The sequence below is a fragment of the Camelus bactrianus genome, chromosome 17 (assembly GCF_048773025.1).
Source record: "Camelus bactrianus isolate YW-2024 breed Bactrian camel chromosome 17, ASM4877302v1, whole genome shotgun sequence".
In the NCBI taxonomy this organism is placed as follows: domain Eukaryota; kingdom Metazoa; phylum Chordata; class Mammalia; order Artiodactyla; family Camelidae; genus Camelus; species Camelus bactrianus.
Window position 1 is genome coordinate 18674815 of NC_133555.1, and position 19285 is coordinate 18694099.

At 40.2% G+C, this 19285-nt stretch overlaps 1 protein-coding gene across 3 annotated transcripts in view; it reads left to right on the top strand.

Moving 5' to 3' along the window:
* The first annotated feature begins 5311 nt into the window (after window positions 1-5311).
* Window positions 5312-19285, top strand: part of EOGT (EGF domain specific O-linked N-acetylglucosamine transferase) — a 31836-nt gene continuing 17862 nt past the window's right edge. The window contains exons 1-9 of one of the 3 annotated variants that reach the window (XM_074344493.1): window positions 5313-6039; window positions 6828-7073; window positions 7679-7735; window positions 9451-9674; window positions 10789-10889; window positions 11475-11583; window positions 13890-13984; window positions 14334-14438; window positions 18255-18361. In XM_074344493.1, the coding sequence (XP_074200594.1) occupies window positions 9465-9674; window positions 10789-10889; window positions 11475-11583; window positions 13890-13984; window positions 14334-14438; window positions 18255-18361 (727 nt within the window). In that variant the 5' untranslated portion in view covers window positions 5313-6039; window positions 6828-7073; window positions 7679-7735; window positions 9451-9464. Of the gene's footprint in view, window positions 6040-6085; window positions 6674-6827; window positions 7074-7678; window positions 7736-9450; window positions 9675-10788; window positions 10890-11474; window positions 11584-13889; window positions 13985-14333; window positions 14439-18254; window positions 18362-19285 lie in introns of those variants that run through there. The other 2 variants (XM_010951955.3, XM_074344494.1) reach the window with 2 other exon arrangements.

Sequence of the window (19285 nt, forward strand, 5' to 3'; positions counted from 1 at the left end):
GCAAATTCTGTCAAGCATTTGAAATTAGAAAGTTAGGAATTAATGAAATTGTTCTTGGAATAGATCCATTAGTGAGAAGAAAAACCCATTGTATAGAAAAGATTGAAATAAAACTCCTTTACCTTTCAATTTTATATTATCAAACATTCTCTTTTCTTAATCTTTATTAACAATGAAATCAACTCAGTTTAAAATGTTAAAGTGTTTTCAGTTTATTTAATTTAAAAATGACAAGCAGCTATATAAATCTCTGACTGTATATTACCATGTTATTCTTTACCCACAAATTAATACCTGATGTTCATACTGATCTTACTATACACTTAGATTTCTCAATATATTTTGTAAGTTGAGAAGGTGTCCTGAATTTAGTTTCTTGAAAAACTCCACTAAGTAGCAGAATACCTGTTGAATATCGGTTGCTGTATTATGCTGCTTGTCATTAAAACTTACTTATCTACATTGTAGTAAAATAATATTTATGTTTTAATGAATAAGAATATAGTTTGCAGCCAGATGTCTCCATTCTTGAAAGAAAATAGAAATATAATACAAATCATAACAATGTCAAAAATATAAAAAAAGGGTAAAAGAGGTGTAAACATTGTTGACTTTTATATAGACAACTAAGCACAGGCTATGGGCATCCTTCCAACTCTTGGGAAGCTAAATAGAGACTACCATTTCTTTCTTTTTCTTTACCTCTTTTTTTTGGGACAGCTTCCAGGTGTACTGTATTTGGCATATGGGGATGTATCAAATATATCTGTTGTGATTTAAGATATTCTAAATACGGATAATTTCTGACCTAGGAAAACATGTAGTTAAGTAAATGAGAAGACAAGTTCAGGGAATTTTTTTTCTGTGATCCTTCAATTGGCATTTATTAATTGAAAATTGTATTTAAATGCTTATTAAAAGTATGTGATTTGTAATATTTAGAAAATAGCCACAAGAAAAAATAGAAAATGACTGTAGGTATTATATCTTGTTCATTTGCCTAGTATATATATATATATACATGTATGTATTAATGTATCATAATTTTTCATTTTCACTTAGTCTAATTTCCCCAGTTCTATTCAGCTTTAAACTATAACAACTTTAATTTCATATTTTGTAAAGGGCTAAAAGTATGATTTAAACTACAGATTGATACTATTATTTTAATTCTAAATGAAAGCTAATGTAAATAATAAGCATGGATCTGATTTGAATAAAGATTTTGAAATAGTAATAATGTATTTCCTTTTTAACATAATTTAGAGTGGTCAGTACCAATGAGTGAAGATAGTTTTGTTTTTGGAAGATAATATGATTTGTAAAACTTTGGAATTCATATTTTACGAAAATGAGGATAAGCCCAAATTTTCTGAGTTGTATTACTAAGAGTTTTACTAGTATTAAATATAGTTTTTCTAGTAACAATATATTTTTGGAGAACATAATTCTAAGAATTTACTTCTTGTAACTAACTGGTGTAGTTACTGTAGGGCTGATCTGTGTCTTTTTAAAGTCTTAAACAGTATTAGGATATTCGTCTAAAAATCTTAAAAAACATTTTTGTACTCAAATGGTAACAGAGAAAATAAGTTATCCTCCATTCATAAGTTACCCTGAGTTCATATTGCTACTACTGCTGAACCCTGCAACTTTGATCCTCCAAAGTACTTTTAAGCCATTGCCTTTCCAACATACCCATTTAACTTTTAGCAAATCAAGATCCTTTAACAAGATAGAATAGAAATCAAATGTATCTTAATACTTACATACTTTTTCTAAAAACAAACAAAACTTCACAATGCTTCAGTAATCCAAAATTGTGATACAGAGAATTTACTCTTAGTGCTGTCCAGAATTTCTTCCCCATACTGACCTACTCCCAGATAAGTTAAACTTCATTTTCAGTCCTCTAATAATACTAAGAAAGGACTGATGGGAGGTTTTTCTGTTTGCTCAACTTTAAACTCTTCTTTTTCAGGTAGTGATGGGCAGAGCATGGCTGAGGTGTTCCTTTCAGTTTTATACAATGCCATGCTCATTTGTTTCTTTTGAAATTATAATCTTAAGTTTTACAAGTACATATTGTCTTTAAAAATCTGAGGTCATAGGTGATAATAGGAGACACAGTGTTTACTTTGGTATTGTTTAAGAATTCACTTACATAGGATCATAATCACTTTTCCACAGTTCTGAAATCTAGAAAGCTCTGAAAACCAAAAAAGAACTTTATAAGTTTGTTGTCAAATCTGCTTTGTTGGTAAAGCCTGACCTTTACTGACATGGGGCTATTATAGTGTGAGTATTCATATATTTTGTTGTATTTTGTGTGAGATTATGGGGTGCTGACCCAGAGTACATTGAGGGTGGTAGGTTAAAATGGTATGCATATCTTATGCTATTAAAATATCGGGAACACATATGGTCCCAAGGATTTTGGGAAAGGGATTATATATCTGCACTTTATCTTCAGATCAGCCTTTTAAAGTTGATACCATTATCATCTCCATGTTTAAAATGAAGAAGTTTTAAGTAATTGCTCAAGGTCATATGGCAAATAAGTGGCAAAGTTGAGATTCTAATTTGTGCAGTTTGGCTCCAGAGTTCATTTCTGAACCAATAAGTATACAATGCTGTTCCTCTTACTGTTTTTCTATAAAACCTTAAGCATGTAGATCAACTGTAGCATAAGATCAAATTTAGTCAAAATTTGCTTTGCTTAAACTTTAATACCTTTGTGAATAATGGTTTAAGCAGTTGGATATAACAGAGAACCAATAAGCTATATTCTGCTGATAGTTGAGCATTTTAACACTGTGAGCTATCCAAAATGCCCAGTATATGAGTGGCAAATTTGTAATGCAGTGATACAATTATGATTATACAAAAGGTGAAGGTTACATAAATAAAAGACAGCAGATAATGAATCCCAATATACTTATTAAGGTTTGCTCTTTAACAGTGTTTCTGGTCCATTTTGTTACATTTATACTTCACTTGTGTCTCCTCTCAACTGACTATTCTGAAGCAAATTTCAGACATACGACTTGATTATCTAAGTCTGAAATGTTTCTGTTAAAAGTAACTTTACCTCATCAACTATTTGGTTACTTGCATCATAATTTATATAGGAAAGACAGGATAAATATGCTTGATTCTTTTCCCTTTTTTTTTTAACCAGTTTTCACAATTAGAGTTGGTTCCTTTCTGTCATCAAAAATGAACGAGGTTTTTAACTTGCGTATTTGGTCAGTTAGATTCTTTAGAATATAATATTTAAATACATTTGTGCTAGAATCCATTAAAGTTACCCTGTTGATGCTTTATTCTTTGAGCCTTCTCAAATTGGTTCCTGAGTCCTTTTGATATGACTCTCATAGACTTTGATTGCTTCCTTGCTTTCTCAGGTAAGATCTTTTAGGTTCTTCTTGTACATTTCCTGTCCCATATCTATGATCATTTTTCTGTGAGTATCCCAAATTATCCATTTTTCTATGGAACCCATTTCCTTAAAAGTGAAAATGGTTTGCAGAGATCACAGTCTGGGCACGAGGAATGCTTCTTGCTATATGGTTAGTTGTTTCTAGGTCTCTTCAGTGGATGATGGAGGTTTTTTTTTTTTTTTTTAAAGGATGAAATATATTGTTACTTCATACTGTTACCTCTATTTCAAATTTGTAACTATAGGATTTTTATATAACTTCACCGGTCTTACACCTATATTGCATGTCAAAAATTTCAGCTTCAAAGATACCATCTTAATTACTCCTGTTTGGTTTATTCGAACCAACATTGCCACCAATAATTTGGCTTCTGAAAACAGTTCATGATTTCTTGAAATTCTTTTAGTAGTGAAGGTACGTCCCACCAGGATGCACAAATTCTGTTTCAAAATCACTTGGGATAGTTCCTCTGTTGTGTTATATATGTCACAACTGGATAGCACTTAGATTCCTTTAGTTTCATTTTACTTTCAATTTTCAAGGATTACTCTTTTTTTAGTTTAATTTTGTTTTATAATGTAAAATATTTACATGATTCTAAAGTCACATCTGTATAATGTATATTCAGAGAAGTTATCTTCTTTGTCCCCTATACCTGTATTCCCTCCTTCTCCCTATAGGTAATCATTTTAATGTTGTTATTCTATTTGTAAATAACAATTTATATACAAAATACATACATATGTTCCCTTTCCTCGATAAAGGATAGCATATTACACATTTTTTCTACTGTGCTTTTTCCACTCTATAATATATCCTGCAGTATACAGAGATATTTCTCGATCCTTTTTTTTTTTTTGCACCTGCATAGCTCTACATTGTGTGAATATATCATAGTTATTTCATCAGTCTCCTGTTAATAGACATTTGAGTTTATTTTAACAGCAATCTGAAGAAAGTTTAAAACTAAATTTTAACATTGGTATCTTGGGAGGGAGATTCTATGTTAAGAATGGCTGTTACAGTACTCTAGAACTCAATCTTACGTTCTTAAAGCCCCATCACATCTTGTCTCCTCTGAGTCTGAATGACCACAACTTAACATTTAGCCATTTAAAAATAGTACCATGTGTACCTCGCAACAATTCGATTGGTTTGTATGCCCTTGCAATGAGATCAGACTATTTTTAGAAGCCATTCTCATATATTGTTCTCATGGTTTTTTTTTTAATATATGTGTATATCTTCCTTGCATTATCAAGCAGTGGCAAACCAGCTTGTGCAAATTATTAAATGACTACAATTCATTGTGAATAAACTAACAGGAAAGCTACATTTCCTGTACATGACAAAAATAGGTTGGTGGCAAGTAAGCTGAGAAAGCACTTTTAAAAATTCCTGTCCTTATTGGCAAAGGGTGGGCACAGTATGAAATAATAGAGCACTAGTTCCTTTAGAGGCAGTCTTTTACATAAACGAGTTAATACTAGAAAATGCTTTAGAATAATGCCTGGTACATGTCAAATACCATGTGTTTTTGCATTGTTATTATTTGAAAAAAAAAAAAAGTCCAGATAACATTCCTGATTTATCAGGTTACTAATGGAACTCGTAACAATTCTCGTAACAGTATCTTAAAGTATTTTAAAAGCATGTAGCCTTTGGAAACAATCTGTTGTGTCTTCTAATCATCATAGTACTTAATACTGGTGATTTATGTGTCTGAGCGTAAGTTTATTTTGATGATACCAACTTGCATTTCATCAGTTCAAGTTGAATCAGTATTTAATGCTCCCTCTCCAATGCTCTGTACCATACAGCATACAGTATGAACCGAGAACGCCAAGAGTAGAAGTGGGAGATAGGCGTTCAAATAATTCTGATAAGATAGTAAAAATAAGCAATTATAATTCAAATAATTGTAGATAATAGAAGATAAAAATCAAACTCCACAAAGTAGCGTTTGAGCTTCGTTCGTTTTCGGACAGTTATGGAGAGAGGGAAGAATGCTACAATATAATGCGCAAGGACTCCAAAGAACCCTCACCACTAGTAAGTGCCGCCAAGGACGTTCGGGTCCCACGTAATGAAAGTTAGGGCGGCAACTTCTGCCCTAATTAAGAAAACCGTAAAAATCTGTCTCAGTGCAACGCAGTCAGAATGAAGAAGGTGAGTTGGGCTTTCCACCCAACCTGTCCCAGTGTCCTTTAAGGGCCTTATCGCTTTCTCCCAAGGGGGACAGTCTAGCCTCTGAAGTCCCGCTCGTCCCTCTGGCTCTGCCGGGGTCGCTGGCTCAGAGGCTCCGGTCCCAGCGGAAGAGCGCAGGGAACAGCAGACGGTGCCCCTCCCGCCGCGTCCCCGCGGGCCCCGCGCGCCGCCCGGCCGGCCTCTCCCCGGCTGCTGACCCGGCCGCCCCTGTGCGGGCGGGGGCCCGCCTCCCCGCGCTGGCTGGCCTAGGTGTCCCGGCGGCTCCCGGGCGCCCCCTGGCCCGGCTCCGACGCCGAAGGTTTCCGGTGAGCGGCAGCCGCCGGTTATGACGACTCCCTCCTCCCGAGCAGCTGCCGCCTCCTCCGTAGCCCGGCTCCCCCGGCTCCAGGTGGGACTCGCCCCGCGCCCCGCGGAGCCTTCACCCGCGGCCCCGTCTCTGCCGCGGCCGGGCTGCTCGCCTCTCTGGGCCGGGCGCGGCGGGCGCTTCTGCCCGCTCCCGGCGTGGCTTCCCGGCGTGCTGGCGCCTCTCCCCCGGTCCGCCTGCGCCTTCCCATCGCGGCGGGCCGAGGAGGCGGGCGTGCGGAAGCCGCCCCTGGCCGCGAGCGCCCGGCCCCTTCACGGTGCCTGCAGCGGCGCGCAGGACTCCCGGGCGCCGGCGGGGCGCGGGGCGGGATGCGGGGTCCCCGGCCTGCGCCGCCTTGACCGGGTTTCCCAGATCGGGGCGGAGCGGCTCTCCAGACCCCTCCCAGGAGCGCGGGCGACCCCGGCGCCGGGAGGGGGTGCGGTGCAGGGTGGCGGGCGGACCCCGGGGATCTCCGCGCCCGGAACCCCAGCGCGGCAGCGTGGCCGCGGAAGGGCGCTCGCCGCTGACCCCGCCGCCCTGGTTCCACTGACGTTCTAGCGGACAGCTGGTGGACCTCACCTGGGCATCTCAGGCAGCCAGGCCCTTATTCACCCCCTGCCTTGTACCGACCGTGAGACTTCTAGCACTAGTTGGGGCGAGTCGTTTAGAAGGGTCTCAGGTGCGTTTAACTTTTCATCTGTCCACCACCTTCTTTAAACTTTCCCAAGCTCTGTCACAGAGCGTCGCCCCATCTCTCCCACTGTGGCCCTATCAGCCGAGGTTTCACCTCTCATCATCTTTCAGGCTTTTTCCTTTTTCCTTCCCCTTCTTAGGCCTGTGGCAATCCAGTCAAGGGAAGCGGAGGGAGCCAGCTGTTTTGTGCTGAAGGAAAAAGTAGCTCAGCCGCTAAAGCTTCCATCCGCTGGAGAAGTGCGCCCGCCCATCCCTGGGGGCTGTCTTTGCAAGAGGACTCTACACCCGAAAGGCTCTTTGCCAGGCCCTGGGGTTGTGGTTTCATGCACCAGCAGTCACCGCCTTCTAGTTTATACAAGTGGATACGTGCCCTCTGCAAATGCCAGGTTTCTGATCTGAGTCTTTAGATTTTTCCCTTGACCTAAGCGTTATTCCGTCTCCATGGATCAGTGGGTTTAGTTATGGTTAGAGCTCAGCCGAGGGCAGTGGACTTGGATAACCAAAGATCAGAACTTGGTCAAGGCAATGGCCTTACTAATGGGAGGCATGCGCCAAAGGACCGGCCATTCTGCTGGCTGGACCTGAAGGCTCGGGTTGTAGTAAGGCCCGCGGAGCTGTGTGATTCAATGAGTCCGATTACTATGGTGAGAACCAGGCAGATTGCTCCCGGGAATGTTTTATCTGCTGAGTGTCCTGTTGGCCTGTACCAGCTGGTGCCTGTATAAAGTGGACCATCTCCTTCCTGCTCCCTGTTAAACTCTGGACTGTTAAGTTACTGTGTTGAGCGTGGTACCTGCAGCCTTAAGCCAAAGAAAGGGCACGTGAGCCAGGCCTTCTGCTTAGGGCTTATCTCACTAAATGCCAAGCTCCCTGCTTACAGGTTATCTCATTAAATGATCTTCTCTCTTAATATGTCCTTTAATTCAAAATATCACCTGGATGTGAAAGTCTACCTTGGCATCCTTTTAAGGTAATGTTTCATTTCTGACAGGTTTTGGAGACCTGAAACATCACAACAGCTTCTGGGGAGGTTCTGAGGATTAAGGAGGTAAATATTTTCATTATAAATGGAGTCACTGTTTCTATGTATGTATTTTTAAATTTTGTGTAATTGCTATCAACTCACCATTAGGTCAAAGTCCCAAGTGAAAATATTAATTCAGATCACCTTTATAACAGGTAACAGAGCCACCTGAAAGAACCACTTTATTTACCACTCCAGAGGGGAAAGGGATTTCTTCCTGGTCTCCCCACTGTTCAGTTACGATTCCCTTGGCCTTGGAACTTGAGGCCTGATTGAACATAGTAAAGGGTCCCATCTTCATTGCCCAGAGTCAATGAAGATTGATACTGAATGTTAGGTTTTCCAGTGTGTCCCAGCGACAGCAGACCTTGATGGGGAGCAGCTAATGTGAACTAGGGCCCTCTCATCTGCTCGAAAAAGCACTTTAAAAAAAATAGAGCAAAGAAACCACTAAAGTGAACCCCAAATGCCATAATTATTATCTATGAAATATAAGCAAAATCTGGTCTAAGAGATTTAATCCTCCTGGGGTGAGTTAGAAATAGATAGAAATGCTGTAAGGCTTGTGACCATTACCTCCGTTCATGATACAAAGGCAGGGCTGGGAGTGTTTAAGGGCACAGCCTCGGAGGCAGACTCCCTGGATTTCACTCCTGGCGTTTTCTTAGCCTTAGTTATTACTGTCATAGATTGTTATTATACCCACTAGACGGTAAGCTTCACAAGGGCTCGGAGTTTGGTTTCTGACTGCATGTTCCTTGCTGTGTCTTGTACTTAGAAGAGTACCTGGCCCGTGGTATAGTCTCACAAGCTGTCGTGATTGTTAGTTTTGATTCAACAGGCACACACTTGCTTGAAACCATTGCACTTCCTTTCTTCCCTCTCCCTGGCATGTTTTCCTTGCTCCTCATCATGCAGACCTTAGGTCAAATGTTACGTAGCACCCTGCACCCCCTCCCACATGGCTTTAAAGTTTTATTTAATGAACATTGAACATAGCATTTAATGTGCCAGGTACATCTGGACACCTTACCAGTATTTAACTCACAACAGCCCTATGAGGAAAGTTTCTTCTGATTTCCATTTTACAGACGGAAAGGCTGAGGCACAGAAAGGTAAAATAACTTGCTCAAGGTCATAGAGTTTAGGAAGCTGCAGCGAGGTTCAGTCTTCGGTGGTCTCACTTCAAAGTCCATACGCTTAACCGGCACACTGTGTTGTCTGTCTATTACTTTACTTATTCGGGTATCCTATCAATGTCTGCCCCCCATCTTTGTCAATAAAGTTTTCCTAGGATACAGCCACTGCATTCCTCTAGCATAGCTATGGCTGCTTTCCTGACAAAGGCTCTGTTGAGTTGTTGCCACAGAGATTGTTTGGCCTACGAAGCCAAAAAAATTTTACTACTTGGCCCTTTCCAGAAAAGGTTTTGCCGGCCCCCTGGTTTATTTGATTCACAGCCCTTGTCATCATCTGAAGTCGTTTATTCATCTGATTACTTGTCTATTGCGCTAGGTGGGAAGCTCCACGAGGACAGGGGTCTCTCCTGTTTTGTTTACACCTGTCTCCCTGCTCCTAACGCCGTGCCTGGCGTAGAACAGGTACACAGTCAATGTCTGTTGACTACAGGACCATTATGCAGTGAAGTAGCAAAGTTCGTCGTGATTGTGCTTAGCCCTTGGCTCCTCTGACATTTAAAGGCTATGTCTTAATGAGGATGTTTTCCACTTGACCCTTAGGTTTGGCGGTTGCTATGTTAATGCTGCTGGTCTTCGGAGTGCTGCTTCATGAGGTCCCGCTGAGTGGCCAAGACAAGGCTCCTTCCCAGGCCGATGGCATTCCAGGCTCACCTCTCTTTAACTATGCCAGCCTCCGCCTGCCTGAAGAGCACATGCCCTTCTTTTTGCACAATAACAGGCACATTGCCACGGTCTGTGGGAAAGACTCGCATTGTCCTTATAAGGTAAATACTACTTCTACCCTTCTTGTATATTTTTCAAAGGATGCAGTTAAGGCCGGATGACTAGTTCTGTTTTATAACTCAAACGTGAAAGTAGACTTCTAGCTCTTGGTTTTAACTGTGGGTCCATCAATGTTTGTATTTCATCTAATACTTCCAAGTGACTCAGCTTTGCTTAGAATTATGTCCTGCTCCCAAGAGTGAGATTTAAAATTGAAATCACTAGTAAAATAAACAGACAGCCTACAGCATGTGTATACTCTGTCAGTGAAGTAAGTTAGATTTGATGCAGAGAAGAATAACCAGTTAAAAGTAACTAAAGAATTTCACACCTCTTCTTTCTTAAACTGCACTTAAGAGGGTCTCTTAGCACTTGATTTCGGTAATAACACCTCTGCCTCTGTCTCCACATAATTAAGAGTGTTACTGCGGCTATCCTCTTGTTTTAGAGTTGTTGGAAAGGTTTCAAGTTGGAGCCCATTAAGACATCTCACGAGGCCTCAGAGATCAAAGCTGGGGGTTGGGAGGCTTTTCCTTTCCCATGGTGCTGGCACAGGAAGCATGTGGAGGAACAGAGCTGGGAATCCGACTGGCTCGGCCCCTGGGGCCTTGCAGAACAGCATTCTGAGCAACCTGGCCAGCAGCAGCTGTGGGTCCCCCAAGGGCTGCTGAGCTGTGGCATTTTCTGTGGTCTCAGCTGATCTGGATTGATGAGTAAAGTTGCTGATCCAGTCAATTTAGCTGTGATACTGTAGGTGATAGAAATTCCCATTTTTATGATACTAGGGACTGATTATAGAATCAGTTTACTCACTGGTTTCATTAAAGCACTTCAAGAAATTCCAATTCAAGTGGTCAGTGGTAGTCTAGGGAAAGCTCAGGCTTTTGTTTGGGGGACACACATGGTGAGGGGCAGTGGCGATTAAGGACAGTTGTCATTAAGAACCTGGAGACTGCTTCTCTTAGAATTTACTTATTTCTGTTACATGAGTACATAGTGTAAAATGTAAAAGTGGAAGTTCTAGGAAGATGTGTTTTCTTCATGGAAAAATCTAACAGTCCTCTCTAAATGTTGGAAGAAGGTAGACCACCTAAACATACACTTCTTATGTTCCAGAAACACTTAGAAAACTTAAACTACTGCTGGGGTTATGAGAAATCCTGCAAACCAGAGTTTAGGTTTGGTTACCCTGTTTGCACCTACGTCGACATGGGATGGTAAGTTTCCAGATGGAATACCTCCTCCCCCGTACTTAGTCTCCTTTCTCTGCAGTGTATGCTGATGACTCTTTTGGTATTAGATAGTAATTCCTTTAGCTACTAAATTTGCTTACCCAGACATAAGTTCAACTTGACTGTCTCCCACTGGGACAGGAATATCTCTGATTTCCTCTGCCAGAGGGAGAAAACAGAAAACATTTTCCCCCAACATATGCTAAGAAGATAAATGGATGGTTTCCCCTTGATTCCAGAGAAGAGAGTTAAATATAATCAATATTTCCAATACATGCAGGGTAAATGGGTAAAGAAAATACAGTAATTAACAGATCATCGTCTTCAGTTCCAGATGATCCCAACTTTATACATTTCCATTGCGTATTTTTATTATAGGGGAGTAAACCTGTAAATCAGTTATTTTGGTAAGTTCAGGTAGTGAGGAATAGGTTTTTGAAAATTATGATAGTTTACTTCGAAAAATTAAAGTCATGACAGACTTCTAGCAACTTAATCTTTAGAAAGAAAATTCCAGGTCCAGAAAAAGTAAAAAGATAAATGTCACAGAATTTTTTTGTTTGCAAATAGGACGGACACTCTTGAATCAGCCCAGGACATATTCTGGAGGCAAGCTGACTTTGGATATGCTGGAGAGCGGCTGGAGGAACTCCATGTGCTCTGCCAGCCCGAGGAAACGGTGGGTGTTTAGCCCCTTCACAAATGAACATGTTTATTTAAAATACCCACAGTGGTTAGGTTGTAATGTAAAAACAAGATACTGGCACTATGAAAGGAATCCCTCACTCTCAAACATTTACTAGCCTGGTATTTTATTTAACTTCCAAAACCAAGTTGGTCTGTTTCAGTTGGAAGCCATGTCCTTATTTTCACACTTACATCAGATGGTCATATTTTGAGGCAGTTAAACGTTTTCTAGGTTTAGAATGTTTCCCCCAGCATATGCTAAAGAAGATAAGTTGATAAATTACATCTTATAAATTCCCTTGAAAGTAGTTTCAGACAGATGATACACCCCCCCCCCCACTGTGCTGCTCTGTGTCTGTTTAGCCCTTCACAGTTTGCAAAAAGCTTTTCTATATGTTAGCTGCTCTGATTCTCACAGTGTAGCAGATACGCAGAGCACATATAACGGAAAGAAGAGGAAAACGGAGTCCTCAGAGAAGTTAAGCAACCTCTCCAAGACCACACAGCTACTAAGTAGAATTATACACCTAGAATGAAAATGCAGATTTTTTTTTTCTGTGTGCCTTCAGCCATACCACATTGCTCTCAGTGGGTAAGGCAAACACACTGACAGGAAGCAGTTTTGGAGGAGTAAGTAGGAGAGCAGGCTCCAGACTGCCGGGTTCAAATCTTGATTAGTGGACAGGGAACCCAACCTTTTGGTGTTTCAATTTCTCTTGCTTTACAGCCATGTCTGTTTTACAGCTTGTGGTAAAGCTGAAATGAGATTCTGGATTAAAAAATACTCCGTGTAGGGCTGGGCTCCCAGCAAAGGGCTCAGTGATCGTTTTAAAGGCCTAGAGAGTTGTAAGCATTTATGATTAAGGTCCATGCCTCTCTAACCCAGTGTTCCTAAGCCCCGCCCAAGCGGCTGACATGTCAGGGGTCTCTGTCATCTCCAGGCAATCCAGGAAATCAAAAAAAAAAAAAAAAAAGTTTAATTTGCTTGCACTTAAAAACAGACTTTGTGTTCTATAGCGCTTTTTTTGGGGGGGAGGGGTCACATAGTAGAACTTTAAGTGATTCTAGCCAGGCAGCTGATCCTGAAGGTTGGGAGGCATGGCATTAACCTGCACTGCTGCAAGTGTCTTTAAAAGACGTTGCTTTATAGTTTGACTGGAGTCTAATGAAAGGGCAGGGAAAAGCCATAACACCACCTTGCACATCTCTTCCAAAGTGGTTTGTAGAATGCCTTCCTGGCCAAGATCTGTTTTGCATATGTTTCGTGCTATCAGACTGTGATCCCCTTACCAACTGCAGATTCCCAGACACCACGCGGCTCAAGATTAATGGCCATGAAGGGTCACTGGGTGTTATGGGAAAAACAACAAAATGGCATTTAAATTTATAAATACAGTCCAGAGCAGATAAAGGTTTCTGAGGCTATCCCTCTCTTACCATAATCCAGATTGGTGGAAGTAGAGACAAGCTCCGCTGGTTGACTCATCAACTCTTTCACATGAGTGATTTAGAAAACACTTTACGTCAGTCCTTGACGTCCTTTACGCCAGTCCCGGTCGTCTTTTACGTCAGTCCCGGCCCATTATGTCAGTTCCAGACGTCCTTTACGTTAGCGGCTGATGTCATTTACGTCAATCGCTGTCTTACGTTACGTCAGTTTCGGTCGTCCGTTACGTCAGTCCCAGGCGTCCTTTACGACGGTACTAGATGTCCTTTATGTCAGTTCTTGACGTCCTTTACAGCAGCCGCTGACGTTCGTACGTTAGTCCTAGACGTCCTTTATGTCAGTGATTTAGGAAGTGTACGGAGAGTGTTTCTCAACCCTCTCGTGTTACTGTTGAGAGAGACTCCCACAAGTGTTAAGATTTGCAGAAAGTACTTATTCAAGTTGGAAAATTGCAGTTTCTGTCTTGCATATTAATGTTTCTTATGTGCGCATTCTTCCTCGTTTGCTTTGTCTCCTCTTTGGAAGATGCTTTTTCACGTGGCTGTGGGGATAGCGAGAGTTCTGAATGCTGTTTGTTTGTTTTCCAAGACGATGAAATGAACCACAAATGCCCCTCTTGGCTCTTTAAAGTAACTTGAAAGTGTGTAAATTGGCAAAAGTATGCTTGGCCAAGGTCTGCTGGAGAGAAGAATCCTTCAGCAGAAGCAGTCACTGGGAAGCCTTCTTCATCACATTGTGCGGTTGGAACCCGAAGGGAGCATGCTGTCAGCATGATGTCTTGCAAGTCCGGATGTGTCCTCAAAGTGTTAATACCCGAAGTTATTTTTTCTTGTTTCTCAACCTTATTTCAGAATGACTCAAGTCTTGTGTGTTCCCGTTACCTTCAGTACTGCAGAGCAACCAATCTCTACCTTGATTTAAGAAACATCAAGAGAAACCACGACAGGTACTTAAGTGATTGATGTTAAAATCTGGTGGAAACTGTGAAATATTTTCAGGTCCAGAAATATGCCTTGATTTGCCTCCTAATATTGTGGTGATGAGATTGGGTAATGGGTGGAATCCACATTGGCCACATTGGCCATTAACCAGTTGATCATTCTGAAACTAGGTTATGGGTACATCAGATTCCTTATACCATTCTGCTACTTTTGTATACGTTTGAAATAGTCTATTATAAACAGTTACCTTCTAATAAAAAACTGATTTGGGAAATTGGTAAACCCCTTCAGTGACAACTCATGTGCCTGAGTCATGAAAAAAATTTCTCAACTTAATTTTTTGTTTTCCACCAGATTTAAGGAAGATTTTTTCCAGAGTGGGGAAATCGGAGGACACTGTAAACTTGACATTCGTATGTTGATGTCTGAAGGTCAGCGCAAAAGCCCTCTGCAGTCTTGGTAAGATTTTTTTTTTAACTGTATTTCTGAAATATTTGCCTTTATTTTAGGTTCTTGCAGATTTTGGTAGGGACTCTCAAATGGAAAATGTTATTTCATTTGTAGATAATTTGGCATGAGCTTCTGGGGAATGGTGTCTCCAGAGTGAATCATGAGTTGTATCTGAGATATATACATCTGTGTAAATTATTAGAAAGTATAATCTAGTACTTACTGTTTAATAATGAAAGGAAAAATTTTCAAGATGAATTTTTATTAACTTCTCATAATTGCTGCATGTGTTTAAAAAATACACATTTATTAAAGTATATAACAAGCCTATAGAGAAATCTAATACCGTTTGGATTATGAAAAAGTGAACTCACTTGAATAATTTTTATCTGGGTCAGAAATAGACCTTCATCAGCACCCCAGACTCCCTCCCAGTCACAGCCCCCACCCTTCTTTCCAAAGGCAAACACTATCCTGATTTTAAGCACCTTTGATAAACTGTTTGAACTTTGTATAAAATTGGGTAACACATTTTGATTTAAAATAGTTTATTATTAAACTAGTTCTATCAAGAAATTTACCATTTCTAGAAATTAAGGACTTAAGGTACTTTAAAAAGCTTTTCATTTTAAAATAATTTGAGATTTGTGGAAGTGTAGGAACAGTTTAAAAATGGTGCATGAAATTTAAAAATAGTTCAAGAAATTTCCATCGTACCTTTACCCTAGATTTCTCTAATGATAACATCTTACATAACCATAGCACAGTGATCAAACCCAGGAAACTGACATTGCTACAATGTTATTAACAACACATTTGAATTTTATTAATTCTTATTTGCATTGTTTTTTTTGGAGGGATAGTTCTATAAAATTTATATCATATGTTTAGGTATATGTAACCACTATCATAATCAGGATTCAGAACTGTTCTATAATCCTAGGAGCTGTCATGTTCCCCTTTATAGTCACATAGAACGCTCCTATGTAATGTTTTTTTTTTCCTTTTTATTGAGGTGTAGTTAGTATACGGTATTTTATAAGTTTCACGTGTATAACATAGTGATTCACAATTTTTAAAGGTTCTCCATTCATAATTATTATAAAATACTGGCTATATTCCCTGTGTTGTACAATATGTCCTTGTAGCTTATTTATTTTATATCTAATAGTTTGTACTTCTTAAACCCCCACCTATATTTTGCCCCTTCCCCTTCCCTCTCCCCACTGGAAACCGCTAGTTTGTTCTCTATATCTGTGGGTCTATTTCTTTTTTTGTTTTGTTTTATTTTTTAGATTCCACACATAATACAGTATTATGTCATACAGTATTTGTCTTTCTCTTTCTGACTTATTTTATTTAGCATAATGCCCTCCAAGTCCATCCATGTTGTTGCAGATGGGAAAATTTCATTCTTTTTTTATGGCTAAGTAGTATTCCATTGTGTATATTTAGGTAGCACATGATAAATACATACACACATATATCTTTACATTGCATCTTCTTTATCCATTCTTCTGTTGATGGATACTTCAGTTACTTCCATATGTTGGCAATCATAAATAATGCTGCTGTGAACATTGGGGTGCATGTATCTTTTTGAATTAGTGTTTTCATTGTTTTTCGGATATATACCCAAAAGTGAAATGGCTGAGTCATGTGCTAGTTCTAGTTTTTTGAGAAACCTCTGTACTGTTTTCCATGGTGGCTGCACCATTTACATGCCCACCAACGGTGTGTGAGGGTTCCCTTTTCTCTGCATCCTTGACAGCATTTGTTGCTTGTGTTCTTTTCTGACAGGTGTGAAGTGGTATCTCATTGTGGTTTTGATCTGCATTTTTCTGATGATTAGCATTGTTGAGCATCTTTTTGTGTGCCTGTTGATCATCTGCTTGTCTTTGGAAAAATGTCTTTTCAGGTCTTCTGCCCATTTTTTTAAATCAGGTTGTTTGTTTTTTTGATGTTGAGTTGTATGAACTGTTTATATATTTTGGATATTAACCTCTTATCATTCATATCATTTGCAAATATATTTTCCCAATCTGTGGATTGCCTTTTCGTTTTGTTGATGGTTTTCTTTGCTGTGCAATAGCTTTGAAGTTTAATTAGGTCCTATTTGTTAATTTTTGCTTTTATTTCCTTTGCTTTAGGAGACAGTTCCAAAAAAAGTTCTTACATTTATGTCCGAGTGTTCATTTCTGAGGTCAGACATTCATCCTAAGCGAGCCATTCAGAATGACAGTCTACATTACATTTGTGTGCCATCTTACAGTCTGTAATGCAAGATCTTTCTTGACTTAAACTTTTGCAGTAGGAATTGCTGTATTCTAGTGGACATTTTGATTCCTAGTACACTTCGATATCTGAGATCAAAAGTCAAATATTTGGTATTTGCTTCCTAATACTTTTTGACATCATGATAATTCCCTATGGTATGTTTGTATCAATTGTTTGTTGCTGTATAATAAATTACTCATGTAGCAGCTTGAAACAATAAGCATTTTTTAGCTCCTGAAGTTCCTGACAGCCATGATTTAGGGGCAGCTTAGTTGGGTGGTTCTGGCTCAGGGCCTCTCAGGAAATTGCAGTGAAGCTGTTGACAAGGCCTGTAGCCATCACTGGGCCCAGCTGGGTCTGGAGAATCCGCTTCCTAAGCTCATTCGTGTTTTTGTCATCTTCAGGTTTTCTGCTCTGGCTGTTGGCCAGTCGTATCATTTCTTTACCATATGGGCCTCTGCCTAGTGCTGCTGACAGCTTGGCAGCCGGCTTCCCCAAAAATGTGTGTCTAAGAGAGAGGGAGAGAAAGAAAGAGAGAGAGAGAGATGGAGAGAGGGAGAGAGGGAGAGAGAGAGAGTGCACGCATGTCCCGAGATGGAGGCTGCGGTCTCTGTATCCCCTAATCTAGGAAGTGACACCCTCACTTCTGCCGTATTCTGCTCATTGGCAGTGAATCACTAAGTCCAGCCCCCACTCCAGGGGAGGGAATTCATCTCCACCTCTTGAAGGGAGAAGTATTAAAGAGTTTGTGGACATATTTTTGAAACCACTACAATAAATAGTTCAGCATTATGCACATTTTAAAAGGATCTTTTGATATTTATCTTACCTTCAGATGTGTTCTCAGAGATGAACAGGTACAGGTGATCTTCACGTTGACTTGTGCTTGTCTTCTTTTGTATGGAAGAAATTTGCACCAGGTGGCTTCCTAAGTTGTTTTCTTCTTTTTAGGTTTTTTTTGGGGGGCAGGGAGATTAGGTTTCGTTCTTTATTTTTAGAGGAGGTACTGGGGATTGAACCCAGGACCTCCTGCATGCTAAGCATGCGCTCTACCATGTGAGCCTTACTCTCCACCCGAAGCTGTTTTCTGAGAAAAAGACTTTCCTTTCCTCTGGGAAGGATAGTCGTCTGCTGTCTTTCCAAGGCACTCAGTAATTCTTGGTTGCCATCTTTCTCAGAATCCAAGAAGATTCTCTGGGTGAGTGTCACTTCCGAGCTTCTTCAGACTGTAAGAAACCTTTCTGAGTCTTCCCACTTTACTGGTAGATTTTTTTTTTAGTCAACTCTATGTAAATTTCTTCTTTGTCAGGCAAGTTCCTGGTTGGTCTTGCACATGAGGCAAAAAATTTAAACCCATTTTTGTCTCTTGACTCAATATTAAAATCGAAATCAAGTTATAGAAGCGTTAGTAAGAAAAGTTCCACATGTCTTTATAAGAGACGTTTTCTGGAAGTAAGATCCCCTTAAGGAACAGATCCTAAGTTACAGTGTTGCAGTGGGAAGTTCAGGAGGATCGCTTTGAAAGCATCTCCAAATTCTTCATTCCAGGTTTGCTGAGCTACAGAGCTACACTCAGCTCAACTTCAGACCTGTAGAAGATGCTAACTGTGACATTGTTATTGAAAAGCCAACCTACTTCATGAAATTAGATGCAGGTGAGAAGTTAATTTGTCTGTTTTTTATTTATTGGTCAATGTGACTTTGTTCATTTTTTTGATAAGTGTCCTATAACTTTGGGAGCACAGTGTGACATTAAACAGTAGATTTGCCTTTTGCTTGCTTCTCTGAAGAAGTGAACTAATTTGCCCACTGTTTTATATTTTTGGCATTTTGGAAGAAATCGTCACATTTATATCAGATGTCTCAATCAAAATCAAAAGATGAGAGAAGAAAGCATTGGTGCACCTTTTGTAACTAAATTTGCCCTGTCTGGTTTCTCTAATCGCTTGATTTAGCTTGTGCTTCAGTAGAACTTTTTAAAAATTAAAAGCCACGTATATGTGTAAGTGGGGAAGGAGGGGCCATGACCTCTTCTGGCAGACTTTCTGATACCATCTCCGTGACTAAAGTTAACTTAAAATTCTTTGGGAAGTAAACCTTGCCATGTATTAAGTTAAAATTACTTTCCTGTTTCTGGTTATAACGTCTCACTCTGCACATGCAAGCGCAGTTTTCACTCTGTGAGCTCGTGGCCCTGGAGGGGAGAAACAAACCAATGACATTCTCTGCCTCACTATCAGAGGTGACGATTTCTGTGCCACACCATACCCAAGTTCATGAGAGGCCGAGCTCACGGTGAAATACGGAGAACCCTCTGTCACGAATATTTCAGAATTCCTCTAATTTATTGATTGTATTTTTAATGTGCTCTGCCTTCTGAAGTCATAATTCTTTCATTACAAAGTATGAGGTTCAGAAATCAGGCAAATTGAGGTTTGGGAATGAGAGCAGGTAAAATGCTGTGTTTAAGGTCCTGACTCATTTTTAAAGCATGCAGATTTAAAAGGGGCAAAGAAAACACTGATCTGCCTGAAAGAGGGCTGAACATGTGTGAACGGTTACATTTATGGAGTTACCTA